This window comes from Gossypium hirsutum, chromosome A03 (assembly GCF_007990345.1).
Source record: "Gossypium hirsutum isolate 1008001.06 chromosome A03, Gossypium_hirsutum_v2.1, whole genome shotgun sequence".
Lineage (NCBI taxonomy): Eukaryota > Viridiplantae > Streptophyta > Magnoliopsida > Malvales > Malvaceae > Gossypium > Gossypium hirsutum.
In genome coordinates, this window is record NC_053426.1 from 10,581,128 (window position 1) to 10,596,410 (window position 15,283).

The following is a 15,283-nucleotide window of genomic DNA, read 5'->3' on the forward strand; positions in this document are numbered from 1 at the left end:
TGGTACCGAGGTAAGTTTACAGTAAATAAATGCAATATTCTTTTATTTTACATTATTATTGTCAATTTCCAGTATTTATATATTTATGTTATGAAAATATTTAAAGTCGAATTTAAGGTGAAGTGACAGAGGAAAAGTGTTAGAAAGCTCCGGTTGAACCCTAGGAATGTTAGGATATTAGGGTTGACAGGACAGAACAGAAATGAGCCATGTAAGTCCATATTAGAAATATGGCTTTGGAGACAGGATTGAGCCATGTAAGTCCATATTATATATGGCATTGGAGACAGGAATAATTCATGTAAGTCCATGTTAAAGACATGGCATTGGCAGGATATTGATAGACAGGAACGACCCTAGTATCCTTAGTATTCCGAGTGGTTCAACGGGTCAGGGTACGAGTTAAATTACAGTGAATTAACAGCAAAGGAAAAGTAGATTATATTTATGAAAACGGAAAGGTCAGGTAAGAAAGAAGGTAAGGGAATAAAGAAGAAGATAGAAATTGAGAAGTAAAGAAATTTATGATGTTAGATGATATTATGCATAATTATCCATTATGTTGAATGTTGTGATTTATTTGCTTGTAAGCTTACTAAGCCTAGTGCTTAATCTCTTTATTTTCTTCTTCTTATAGTACTTATCTAGCCACTCGGGGATCGAAGGAAACGTCGGAGGCCGATCACACTATCAAAGAAATAACTCGGTATAATTAGACGTTTTGTTTTGTGTATGGCATGTATAGAAACTTAGCTACTTTTGGTATAATATGAATAATGAGTGATGTGTAAGTAGTTGATGATGTATGGTTACTAAATGATTAAGGATGAAGGTGTTTGTTGTTATGAAAGATTAAGTGATAAATTATGCATGGAAATCATAAAAGGATAAAATTTTGCAAAGAAACAGAATTCAGGCAGCACAGTGACGTGAATTTGAAAAATCACCCAAGATAGTATAAAATGAATTAGAGGGTGAATGATATATGGAATTAAAGCTTGTTGAGTCTATTTTCATGGAAAAATAACGGTGTAGGAAAAAGAAATTTATATTTTAAGATATGTGAATTTTAGTAAGATAGGGTCAGAACTGTTTTTGGAGTCCCCTAATCTGAGTTTAGAAAATAATTACAAATTGTACAAAAATGGTTATGAGTTGAAATTTACATGCTTAGATTCCTTAATGAGTCTATTTTCTGTAGAAACAAGTAAGAACTTCATATGAAAATCCTACAGTGAGAAAACTTATTTTTAGTGACTAGAGGTCAGGGCAGTCAGGTGGTGAAACAGGGGAGACTTTAACTAATAAACTGTACTAATTTGCTGAACCAAAAATTCTAAAAATTTTATGGTGAGTAGATATATGAGTCTAGTTTCAGGGAAAATTTACGGAATTAAATTTCGAGTTCTGTAGCTCAAGTTATAATTAATTTAGTAACTGCTGCGCGATTGGACAGATTTGCTGCGAATAATGAAATAAATTTTTTAAACCTAGTTTTTATGCTCCGAATTGGTAAGATAAGCTAAGTAATGCCTCGTGCTCGACTCCGGAAACGGTCTCGGGTAAGGGGTGTTTCAGAACCCTTATGGTTGTTCGACATAAATCTCTTCCTTTAAATAACCATTTAGGAAGGCTGACTTCACATCCATCTGATGTATTCTCCAACCCTTTGAGTAGCAAAAGTCAGTAGCAGCCTTATGGTGTCTAACCTAGCAATAGGGGCAAAGGTTTCAGCGAAATCCACTCCATATTGTTTGTTAAACCCCTTCACAACCACTCTCGCTTTATATCTGTTGACTAATCCATCAAGATTCATCTTGGTTCTGAACACCAACACCAATTGATTTCTTGTAAACTGGTCTATCTATCAACTCTCATGTCTCATTTTTGTTGATCATGGTGATTTTATCATTCATAGCTGATAGCCATTCTGATTCTTGAGTAGCTTCTTCAAAAGTGACTGGTTCTAACTTTGCCAGATTACACTATTGATAGATTTCAGTGATGGACCTGGTTCCTCGTACTGGTTGTTCATCAACTTCATCATTTTCAATTTGGTTCCCAGTGGTTCATAGATCAGGTTTTGGACTTATTTGTTCACACATCTCCTCCTCTGTTGTAGTCCAATTCTAGATTCTTGTTTTATCAAACTTCACATATCTGCTTATGATCACTTTCTTGGTGAAAGGATTATAGATTTTGTATCCTTTCTTAACACTGGAATATCCAAAAAATATCCCTAGCTGCGATCTACTGTCCAACTTGTTTCTTTTTTCTTTTGGAATGTGAACAAAACATGTGCAACCAAATACTTTTAAATGTGAAACAGAAAGTGTAAAACCATACCAAGCTTTGAATGGTGTCTTCCCTTCAACAGCTTTAGTGGGTAGTCTATTTAGCAAGTAAACAACAGTGTTTACTGCCTCTGCCTAGAAATCATTTGGCAGTTTAGTTTCAAACAATAAGCAGCGAGTCATGTTTATCACAGCTCTATTTTTTCTTTCACTTACACCATTCTGTTATGGAGCGTGCTTAGTTGATAATGGACACCAGCTTCTTTGCAAAATTTTTCAAATTTTTCTGAGGTGTATTTTGCCCTATTGTCTGATCTTACCATTTTGAGCTTGCAGCCACTTTGGCTTTCAACCATGGCTTTAAACTTGAAGAAGATTCAGCCATCTTGGACTTTTTCTTCATAAAGTACACCCAACAAAACCTTGTACTGTCATCTATGAACAACACAAAGTATCTACTTCCATTTAGCGAACTTGTTTTCATGGGCCCACAAATATCAGTATGTACTAAGTGCGATTTTTTAGTCGCTCGCCATGCTATCTTTGCAAGAAATGGAGATCTTACATGTCTTCTAAGTTGGAATACCTTACATACGTCATCATGATCAACCATATTTGATAAATTTTCAACTAAGTTATTCTTGGACAGTTGACTTAAGGATTTAGTCAACATGTCCCATTCTTCTGTGCCATAATTTTGTTTCATCCAGCGAGCTGGTATATGCTACTGAAGTTGCTAAGTTTCAGTTAACAACAAAACTTCTATCTGACATCTTTGTTGATATGAGCTTGTATCCACTTGGATCAAGGATTAGACATTTGTTGTCTTTGAATACCACAGAGAAATTTTTCTCGAACAGTTGTCCTATACTTAGCAAGTTTTGGTCTATGTCAAGAACTAAAAGAACATCTATAACAACTTTAGTACCAGATGGAGTTTTTATCAAAACACCTCCCTTTCCAACTGCTTCAATATACTGGCCATTTCCAACTTTCACCTTGGAATGAAACCTTTTGTCAACATTCTTGAAGATGCTCATATCTGATGTCATATAACTTGTACAACCACTATTTATGAGCCAATTCTTTCTTACTTCGCTGGAGAGTTCGCATGGTGTGGTGAGCTAGGCTTCGTAAAAAATTATGAACATCAGTTCTTTTGCTTCTGCCATCTGTGCCTCAACCTTTTTTTGTTGCCATTTGTTTTTGCATACTTTCTCTAATGGCCAAACTGCTTGACATTTATTTTTGCATACTTTCTCTACATGGCCAAACTGCTTGCAATTTTTGCATTGAGCGTTAGTCCTGAACCAGCAAAAATTCTAAGGATGCCCCCAACTTTTTACAGTGTGAGCACAGTGGATTTTTTTCTTTCCACCTTTCTTCTTTAACTTCTCATTCTTATAAAACCAGCTTTTTTTTCTTTTTGACTTGAAAAGATCACATCATCTCTGTTTCTAGCTTGAAAAGCTCCTTCAACATGTTTTTCTTCTCTATTTGCCCTTCTTTGTTCTAGAGTATTGATTGGCTATGAGAGTGAAATGGTTGATAGATCCCTTAAGTCTTCTCTATTTGCCCTTCTTTGTTCTAGAGTATTGATTAGCTATAAGAGTGAAATGGTTGATAGATCCCTTAAGTCTTCTAGTGAGGATATCTTTGATTCGGATCTCTTAGGAAGTGCAGTAATCACCTTCTCAACTACTCGGCTATCCGCAAATTGGTCACCTAACAGTTTTATCTAGTTCACCACTGCCATGATTCGATCTAAATATTGATTCACAGTCTCAGCTTCCTTCATCTTGAGGTTTTCAAAATCTCGTCTGAGATTGATCATCTAATGTTGCCTTGTTTTATGTGATCCCTGGAACTCCTTATTGAGCTTATCCCAAACTTATTTGGGAGTTTCACAGGCCATGATTCTTGTAAAGATCACGTTTGAAACACCGTTTTGTAGGTAGGACATTGCCTTGTATTTTTTGGCACATTCCTCACTATACTGTTTCATTTAAGCGAGTGTGGGATTTGGTCTCAACACTAGTGGTTCTATTTCAGCATTTACAACCTCCCAAAAATTAAAGGCTTGAAGATAGGTTTTTATTTTTACTACCTAGTGTGGTAGTTTTCTCCTGTAAAAACAATGGGTTGTGGTGGTGGTGTAAAGTTTGCTGAATACATTTTTATGAAAACAGGCCTTCAAAGATAAATGGCTCTTGATACTAATTGTTGGATATTTGATGAAGGGAATGATTGAAGCAGAAGTAAAAACAGATAAAAAATTGAGTGAAAACAGGATGAACTACTGTTTCATTAACATGGAAGGTTAATACTAATATTACGTGAATCATAAAGCTTAAATAAGTTGAAAGTAAAAATAAAATAATTACAATTTGGCTTAATCTAGTTACTAGATTCATATAACTTTCTTTTTTATTGGTTGATTTCAGTTTAATTAGTTTTCACAATGTCTAATCAAAAAGTTATTATTATTTCAATGCAAGTTGGCAACTGGCAGAGTGAAGAGCTCGCAGGTGAGCTCTCAAGTTTGATGAGCTTGTAGTCTTGGTGAGCTCGTAGTGTTAATGAGCTCTCAGTTTTGGTGAGGTCACAGTTCACATGGATGGTCATTTCGCAACACTGGGTACAACACTTTGCCATTCACATTAGGTAGCCATGGATTTGATGGATTAAAACAAACGTAAGGAAAAAGATCTTCCACAAGCTAATCACCAGAGCATGAAAGGAAGGAAGGTTCCTTGGACTGAAGATGAGCATAAGTTCTTTTAGATTGATCAACATCTTTTTAAACACTATTTCTACGGTCTTACTAAAATGATTTTTCAATGTAATTATCGAATATCAAAAAGTTAATGTAACTATCGAATACTAAAAAAACCCATATAAAAAAATCTCCTATCAAAAATAAAAAGTCAAATTATCCTATCAATTTCTTAGCTTATTTATACCTTATTTGTCAAGCTACTCGAATCAAATATTAAGATACTCGAATTACAGATTAAAATAGAAAAGAATACTAGATATTAAACTTTTTAAAAATAATTTTATGAGTCAATTAAATTAAACTTAAGTTCGGTCTTTCCAAGTATTGGTGGAAAAAAAAAAGCACATTACCACCTTTATTCCTAATTCAATCAACCACGTATATTAGGTCATAATTTAACACCTTCGGTTATCTTGTTTCAACTATTCTGATTCTTCTCTGATAATGCTTGTGGTTGATAAATCCAAAAAACAAAACTGATATGTTTGTAAGTGAAGCTCTTATCTGAAGCTCATTGACAAAGAGGTTATTCCTATGCTGCTTCACTGCCCCACAACATATTGGAAAATGATTTTTTTTGGGGGGGGGGGGGTTACTACAATTAAGAAGGAAAAAAAACTATTAGAGGGATTCAAGCTGTTCATGTACATATCTCACTAACTTGAACCGATGCAATCAAACCTTACAAGATTGTATATTGTTTCAAGTGTAACAATAAACAACTCAGATTACAACCATACATTTTGGGGCATACCATTTAATATCTTATTATTAGGTAAAAAACCAAAAATACCCCTTTTTTTATCAATTGCATGCATGCATGATATGAGAAGTCACCTTTATATACTTCTGGAAACACCATTAATCAACATCAAGAATTAAAAATGATTAAAAAAAAAAGAAAAGAACAAAAGCCCTGATGATCTGAGCCACGAAATTATTTTAATCTACATTAATATATTCACGAATTGTAATGACTTTCACCAAAAAGACTAAATGTAAAAAAAATAAACAATGTTGTTTAAGTATATTAACATTTCATCAATATATACAAAAATAAAAATCAAACTTTTAACGTTTAAAGCGAAACTGGAAGACCTACAAGCACATAGAGCTAAAATAACTAATTTTCAAGCTCTCCAGTCAAAAGCTAAATACAGGGGCATTTTAATTTGACTATTTAGCAATTCTATCTTATGTATCCTATTCCTAGTATATTATAGGGGGGTTCTGTCTCAATGATGGTTTCTACATGTGCCCATATTGTGTATACTGCCTTATTTTGCCACTGCGTTGCTATCTTTTTCATCAGTTTTGACAGCCTTGACTTCAGATTCTGTTGGTGCTAGTGCTCTCACCACAGTGTCATGGTTGATAGATGTACCCTTTGTAGCGGTATTAACACCTAGGATGCCATCAATGGCTTTGAGATATCTTCCCCTGATGGTGATGCATCCATGATACCTTGTTGACGAGACATATTTTGTATTTGTTCACCATTTTTTATGCTACTCAAGCTCTTAGCTTCTCCTGCTGAAGTTGATAAGCTAGCGTTGGCTTCAGCTTCAGCTAAAATTTTGGACTTGTGTTCAGAATCTTCTGGTTTTGATGCTTTGTTGATAGATGTACCCTTTGTAGCGTTATCAACATCTGGGATGCTATCAAGGGCCTTGAGATTATCTTCCATTGATTGTGACATGTCCATGATACCTTCTTGACGAGACATATTTTGCATCTGTTGACCAATTCTAATGTTATTCAAGCGGTAAGTTTCTCCTGCTGAAGTTGATAGGCTAGCATTGGCTTCAACTTCGGCTAATCTTTTGGATTTGTGTTCAGAATCTTTTGGCTTTGATGCTTTTGCAGCAAATTCATGGTCGATAGATGTACCCTTTGTAGCATTATCAACATCTGGGATGCTATCAATGGCCATGCAATTATCTTCCATTGATTGTGATGTGCCCATGATACCTTCTTGTCGATACATATTTTGTATCTGTTCACCATTTTTTATGTAATTCAAGCTGTTAGTTTCTCCTGCTGAAGTTGATAGGCTAGCATTGGCTTCGGCTTTGGCTAATCTTTTGGATTTATGTTCAGAATCTTCAATAGATCCTGGACTAGTTTCCCGGGAGGTATTTAATGGTTCCATGACAGCCTCTATTTTACCTAATATCCGGAGCGCACCTTCACCTTCAAGAACATCGTCCTTGATCTCTTTGTTGGTTACATTATCAGATACTGACTCATTCACCTTGCAAATACGATCAACTTCAGCTGCAGAATTCTGAGAAAGATTCCCGATCAATGTCAGTAAAGGATGGATAGGTAAAATAACTAGCTGACTAATGAAAATAGCTAAATGACATGTTTGAGACTATTATAAATGCAGTAGGTATGGAAACTTTTAAAACAGCTTCATATGTGAGTAATTTATTTGCAAGCACGTATTTAGAAGAGATGTTATCCAGACTCTTCATTTCTTCTAAAGTATCCATATCCGGTGTTTGTGTCTCTGTCATGGATACAGGAGAGCACACATACATGTATCCGATATTCATTTCCGGTTCTGAGTAATATAGACTAGAAGTATTAAAGAAACAGTTCTTACTTTCAAAAGGAAACAGTTCTTCAGTGAAGGAGCAAATAAGAGAACATCTTATTTTCATTCATCATTTAATTTCTTAGAGGACAATAAATACAATACTTCGTAGCTATTTGGTATGTAAATGGTGCTTTTAAATTGGTATTCTTTTTTCTTTTGTTTTAGTTCCCTTCTCACAAAACAGGATTAATTAAAAATATGAATGCTTTACTTTATAATAATTTATTACCTCTCTTTCTTTTGCAGTTTCAACAATCGTTGTATAATCACTTTCAATTGCTTCTGTTTTGTTCAGATCAGCTTCCAGTTCATTTAATTTTTCAGGTCCCCCGATGCCCTCCTGTCCTATTGAGAATTGGAATTCACCTTCCTTAGTTGTCAACTTCTCCCCTTCTTTGCCAATGACTCCTAAATCATAGATATTTACAACATTGTTGCCTTCCTTAAAGACCTTCCTAGGAGAATTTGTTGGTTCCTGTACAATTTAACAAGCAACGCGGTTAGTACTTCAGTTTACAGCACCGCTAGCTGATTTAAAATTTTCATTTATTACAAAAAGATGTACTAAGAACATCTCATGAATCAGAAACATATATGAAAAACAATAAGTGAATAACCTAATGTTAGAAATTACTGCTAAATCAAAACTGAAAAGATTCTGTAATGTTGTTGTAATTTTGGTGCCAACTGAGTAAAGCAACAAGTATGGAGATCTTTTTCCAAAATTATTGGGATTGCTTCTTCTCTTACCACAGTTTCAGTATCATCCGATTTAGCATTTTCCTTTCCTGATTTTGATGGATCAATTCCAGTGTCATATTTAATCATTTTGGCTGCCTTGACTTCAGATTCTGTTGGTTTTGATGCTTTGATGGTCATGTCATGGTCGATAGATATACCCTTTGTAATGCTATCAACATTTAGGATGCTTTCAATGACCTTTAGATTTTCCTCCTGAACCTCCCCTGATTGTGATGCATCCATGACACCTTCTTGATCAGTCAAATTCTGTATCTTTTCACCATTTTTAATGTTATTCAAGCTATTAGTTTCTCCCGTTAAAGTTGATATGCCAGCAGTTGCTTTGGCTTTGGCTATTCTTTTGGATTCGTCTTCAGTATCTTCAACAGATCCTGCATTAGTTTCCCCGGTGGTATTTGATGGTTCAATGACAGCCTCTAGTTTACCTAATATTCGGAGCGCTTCTTCACCTTCAAAAACATCATTCTTGATCTCTTTGTTGATTACGTTATTAGCTACTGACTCATTAACCTTGCAAATACGATCAACTTCAGCTGCAGAATTCTGAGAAAGGTTCCAGCTCAATGTCAACAAAGGATGGATCAGTAAAATAACTTTCTGACCATCGAATATAGCTAAATAACATGATTGAGATTATTGTAAATGCAGTAGCTACGGAAATTTTCTAAACATCTAGGGGAACAGCAGAAGGAAACATATATGTGAGAAATTAATTGTATGCTGTACATAATTAGAAGCTATGCTACCCGAGCTCTTCATTTTTTCTAAAGTACCCATATTCAATGCCTGACTTATATTCGAAAATGAGTATAGGAGCACAATCCTCTAAATATATGAAAAAGTTGAAAAAAGAATTTAAGCATACACACCTGTGTATCCATATCTATCACTCACTTCTGAGTCTGAGTGATATAGATATGGATTAGAAGTATTAAGGAAACATTTCTTCAATAAAGGAGAAAATAGGAGAATATCTGATTCTCACTCTTTATTTGGTCTTTCAAAGGACAAAAGATTCAATAGTTTGCAACTATTTGGCATTTTTAAATTGGTATTCATTTTTCTTTTGTTCTGTTTCTAAGAACCGAGGATTAAGTAAAAACGTGAGTTTCACTTCAGACTAATGTATTACCTCTCTTTCTTTTGCACTTTCAACAATGCTTGCATAATCACTTTCAATTGCTTCTGTTTTGTCCGTATATACTTCTTGTTTATTTGATTTTTCAGGCCTGTTGATATCTTCTGGTCTGATTAAGAATTGGGATCCACCTTCATTAGTTGCCAACTTCTCCCCTTCATCCTTGTTAAAGACTGCTGAATTATTGATATTTACGGCCATGTTGCCTGCCTCAATGACCTTCCTTGCAGCCTGTACAGTTAAACAAAGCAACGCTGTTGTTACTTCATCAGTTTAAAGCCTCTCTAGTTTATAAGAAATTTTCATCTGTTACAAAAAATATGCTTCAAGGACATTTCATGAATAAGAAACATAAATGAGAAGCAATAAGTCAATAGTGTAATGTTAAAAATTACTACAAAATCAAAAAATGAAAAAGTGCCGTACTGTTGTTGTAATTCAGTGCCAACTGAGTAAAGCAAATATGGAGATCTATAAGTTTTAGGATAATCTGATTTCCTTGGATCAATTCTAATTTCATATTCAACTTTAATCTTCCTTCAAGATACTCAGTAGAACCAGGAATATTTTTCTGGATGGTTTTGATAGCTCTTTACAAGCTGGAAGTTCTTTATGATTACCACAAACACACGCATGGGGCGAGGGCCAAGGGCCAAGAATGGGGGTTGTAGGCATAAAAGAAAATGGAAAAGGTACTTAAAAGTGAAGGACCATGTTTATATACTTGAATTCATAAGCCTCAAACATTATATATGATTTCAAGATTTGTCTAATGTATGAAAAGACGAAGATTGAATGTTGATACTCTCATACTGACCTCCAATGTTCCAAGACTGCAACTACTGAATGAGCGATTCATTGAACTCCAAACAAATTCATGAGAAAATCGGGGCCTGTTAGAAGTAAAGCTTTCATGTGCTTGTTCATATGCTAAATTGTGCCTCACTATATCTTCCCTAACAGACTGTGATAGATTTCGTTGTATTCGTTGTGCAACTTCTGATATAGGCATTTGATCTGCCAAGATATTTTGTGGTAATACAGACCTTGGAGATGAAGATGAGCTGACAGAAAATTGGTCAAGCATCAATCTTCGATTTAGAGCCCTTGCAATAGATTCACGTAATCTTTGTTCCAATATATTGTTCTCTGAAACATTTTGATCAACTATGATATCTGGAGCAGATTTTAATTTGTCTCTGCTTCGAACTGCCTTTCGTGCATCCCTAGCTTTATGCTTAGTTAAGGTTTGAGTATCTTCTTCAATAAAATTTGAAGGATGGCTTTCCTTTACTTCCTTTTCAGATTCCATGGTACTTTTACTCTCATAAAATGTTTGTAAACTGCCATGCCTGCAGTTGCTGGAATCTTGATGAGTTTCAGAGTTTATATATGTTGGAGGGGATGCACCATTCTCAGTTATTACTATTGAAGATAGTGAAATTTTGCTATTCAAATTTTGCTTGGTTTCATGTTCGGATGGAGAGATTGAAGCCACTTCAGCAGATTCCTCTTCAATAATATCATCTAATTCTCTTAGTCTTTCTCGATTTGCCTCTTCTCTTGATAGGTTAAATGAACCTGCCCACGGTTCTTCACTTTCGGAATTGATATCCCTTTCAACATCCCCATCATATATAACTGAATCACCATCAGCAGGTGAAGTTGTTCCTTCAGTTGTTAATGGAGGTGAACCAACTTCTGAGACCTCAACTTGCAAGTCAGAAGCTATGGAAAACGTTGGGGTATGGCACTGTCGCCTATATGTACTGTAAAATGAATGAATGTCTATCCTACGCCTTTCAGATGGCGACGGGCTGGAATCAAAGGAAAGTCTATTAATAGCTCTCCCCTTAGGAGGAATTGCAAGTTTAAGGGCCCTTTGCACATGATCATTGCGTAACCCAGGAGATTTACTTGTTTGATCTAAGATAGCTTCTGTGTTTTCGGATGAAGATGAGTCACAGGAATTGTTGTTTTTAATTGAATCTGTCTCCATTCTGACTTCACTTCCACTATCTAATCCTGGCTCCAGATCATGAGGGTGTTCCATCTTCTCCCCTTCTACTTCGGTCCTATTGTGTGGGATTTCTATATATTTTTCTTCGGATAAGTTTATCGCCTCATTGTGATTTGATTCTTCTACCTCAACAAGATCAATATCATTTTCTATACCAGAGGAACTAAGCTGGTGGTGACCTCCTTTGTCTGATGAAAAGGTAAAATGTTAAAATTATTCCATTAGATAACAGCAGACTTTAAAAAGGGAAAAGAAACTTCTATACCAAATTTGAAGTAATTCCATTGATTCAATAACTACATACTGACAGATATTAAAGGTTTGATGGCTATGGAGTTCAATAGGATGATCAAATTATTTTCTGGAATATGTTTGTCCCCCTTGCCTCTAGTCTAAAAAGTTTTTCTTAAGTACTCTTTTTGGACACAGTTTTAGGCAGGGCCTTGTGGAAATTCTTTCTTCACAATTGTTATCCACAGAATAATGACTTAAATCATTTGATTATGTACCTCAAAGCTTTGAAACAATCAATTCTACAGCCTATCCGTTAAACAGAAAAACCAAATAAAAGAAAGATCTCAACAATGAAAAATATATTTATTAACTTGATCTTACCTGGCTTCCATTCAAAAAGCCTTTTCTCACCGCTATAATACGTGTTAAACTCGGCACCATATGGATATTGAGAAGATGGAAATGTAAACAAAGGTCCTTGACGGAAGCTTTCGTGTCTGCAGAAGAGATTGGCTGGCATGAATTCTTGTTGGAAACTATCGGCCATAAGGTTGGGTTTTTCTTCAAGTGGATCATAAGGAAGGTCAAATGAATTCTGTTTAGGCAACAATAAGGAAGGGGCTGAACCAGGCATCGGTAAATCGTCTTCATCAAGATGACTTGAAAACTCACCATTGTTGATTTTAGCGGTTAGAATGGGAGCTATTTGAGAAGGAGGAATACCATTGATACCCATCAGGCTTTTCTCAATTGCCATTCTAAACAACTTTTTTGCTCTACGTTTGGCAATTAAACTTTGCAGCCTTTTGTTTCTTTCCAACTCAGTTAACCCAAGATCCATACGATTCGTAGCCTTATTCCCAGCATCATTCGCTTCTTCCAAGCTGTTGACACCACGAGCACGAGCACGAGCACGAGGACCTGTTCCTGATGACCCTTGAAAGCTATCATCCAACACCCGATGAGGTTTCGATGTCTCACTATCAAAGACCAAATTCGGATTTCCAGTTTCGTCATGGGGGGAACCCTCTCCATGTTCACTGCTAGAACTTCCTACCCTATCGAAGGTAACCTTGGAATTTTCTTCCAAGAAATTAGTTTTACTAGACGGACTATCACAAGTACTTCTCACAAAAAGCATGTCTTTTTCCTCACTATGTTTTCCATCCCATTCTAGCACTTCCTTTCGAGCATTTCGTCGAACACTTTTCTGGAGTCGCAATGAAGCCTCGTTTGATGTATTTACAACTTTTCCATCTGCAATCTCTTTTTTCTTTAGCCATCGGGATGCAGCATACTTGGTTTTGAAATAAAATCGGATAAAAACAGCAGTGCAGACAATAATAGGGGAAATGTACATAAAATTCAAGAAAACATGAGGGAAAAATATGTACAAAAGGAAAACAAAGATCAAAAACCCTGAAACATCTGGGTATTTTCGTCCAAATTTATAGCAACAAATTCCAGAAAATCTAATAATTCTCCAGACAAAAAGTTGGATACCCTTTGCATCAATACTCATTTTTTTAAAAAATATATATATTAATTTATCTTCAGAAACAAAGCAATAAGAGAAACAAACAAATTGGGTGCTAATAATCCATTATACGTAGTAAACATCAAGGAAATGACTAAAGATTTCAGCTAAAACATGCATTTCAAACATAATAGAATTCTCTCTTTTTTTAGCAAAAAACAGGAAGAAGTAAAATAGGGGGGGGTGAGGGAGTGGTTTTGGACATGGGGTTTTCGATTTGTTTTTTTTTTTTAGAAAACTTCTTTTTGGTGGATAGCTTTCTTAGATCCTTCAATTTAGGGCTTTCTCTGCCATTTCTTTTTCTCTTCTTCCCTGGATTCATGGGGACAATATAGGACAAAATAGAAAACAGGTATACGAAGAACTGACAGTTAATATCGCATCATTATCGGTAATATTTTACTCAACCTACCTGTAATATTTTGAGTGTCACCCGTTTCTTTTTAATAAAAGCAGGGTAAGGGGTTATCCAAGAATAAAAGCCCTAGTTAAATTGGTTTTGTTCACTTTTTGGCTTTTAGCAATGAAAATACGTAGATATAATTTTTAATTGAATTAATTAAAACTTCACTTCATTTGAAAAATAATTAAATCTTTAAATTATACATTAGAAGAGTTAAATAGGTGTTGGTTCTAAAATATACACCTTCCCAACACAATTGAAATCTATTTAACAGAATCATTTTTATTTTTAATTACTTTAATAATTACTTATTTATTTTTATACTATTATTTCTTCGTTGTACTATAATGCTTGCATCTATATCTATATTTATATATAATATGTTTGTCTATATCTATTCTTTTAATTAAGTCTCTAATTTATGGTAGTAGGAAATGGATTTTTTTTTGTTTTTAACGATGGCAGTCCTTTAGGAAATATTTCACTTTTCAGCTTTCTCATTAATTAGGGTCTATTACCTTTTTAATGGTGATTGATAGGTTAGGACATGTGTCATTTAGTTTTTATTCTTGTATTATTAATGGTAACCATTCAACATTTTATCAAAAAAATTAAGTCTCTAATTAAGTTAATGTCTCGAGTACCAATTCGATTAGGAAAATTATGAGAATATCTTTTTTTAATTAAACTAAATTATATCATTTTAGGGTACTTTAGTCTAGTTCTTGATTGAGTTTGTGTTACAAGTCAACCAGACACAAATTCGATTAGGAAAATTAAGTCAACCAGACCAAGTCAGTTAGAAAAATTATGAACTAAGAGTACTTTAGTCTTTTATTTTAACAAAAATCAATAAAAATATGTATATGATGTTTTTTTTTTTTGTGAAAAGAAAACAAACTTAAAGACAAACTAACTACACAGAGGACTTTTGAGCAAGGCTAACACTTGTTTTGACAATAGGAGAGATTGCTAACGCCTCCTTTGGGGTCTTTTCAAACATCGTCAAGTTTTGTCCTATATCAAAAGCCAATTTAGCCATACAATTTGCAATTTCGTTTAACTCCCTAGGAATATATTGCATGACCCAATGTCCAACATTCACTAAGAGTTGATTAATTCTTCTAATGAGGGTAGAGTTTGAATCTGCCAAAGAGAAATCCTGAATAGCCTTGACCACCTCCAAACTAGCTTTTGGAATCATCACGCCCTAAAATCGTTTATCTTGGATAAGGGCCAACCCATCGAAAATGACCTACAATTCAGCATCAAAGACGGAACATTCACCCAAAAATCTATTATATCCCATAATCCAATCCTCATTTCCATACCTTAGGACTCCCCCAGCTGCAGCAATTCCAAACATATCTTGCACCGCACCATCAGTGCATAATTTAATCTAATTCTCCGGTATAGGAATAAATGGCCTCGGTGTCTATTGTCTAGACAAATCCTTCCCATGAAAAGAAGCAAACTGTTCTACCCAGGTGTATGAATTTTTAACAATGTCA

General features: G+C 34.8%; 1 protein-coding gene across 1 annotated transcript; it reads right to left on the reverse strand.

Moving 5' to 3' along the window:
• Window positions 1-6,075: 6,075 nt before the first annotated feature.
• LOC107887565 (uncharacterized) lies at window positions 6,076-13,802 on the reverse strand. The gene is made up of 6 exons (XM_041108307.1): window positions 12,214-13,802; window positions 10,396-11,786; window positions 9,573-9,809; window positions 8,429-8,983; window positions 7,908-8,153; window positions 6,076-7,360 (listed from the first exon to the last, which is right to left on the reverse strand). Exons 1-6 carry the CDS (start codon window positions 13,352-13,354, stop codon window positions 6,479-6,481), a joined length of 4,452 nt encoding a protein of 1,483 aa, XP_040964241.1. The 5' UTR covers window positions 13,355-13,802; the 3' UTR covers window positions 6,076-6,478.
• Window positions 13,803-15,283: the final 1,481 nt, after the last annotated feature.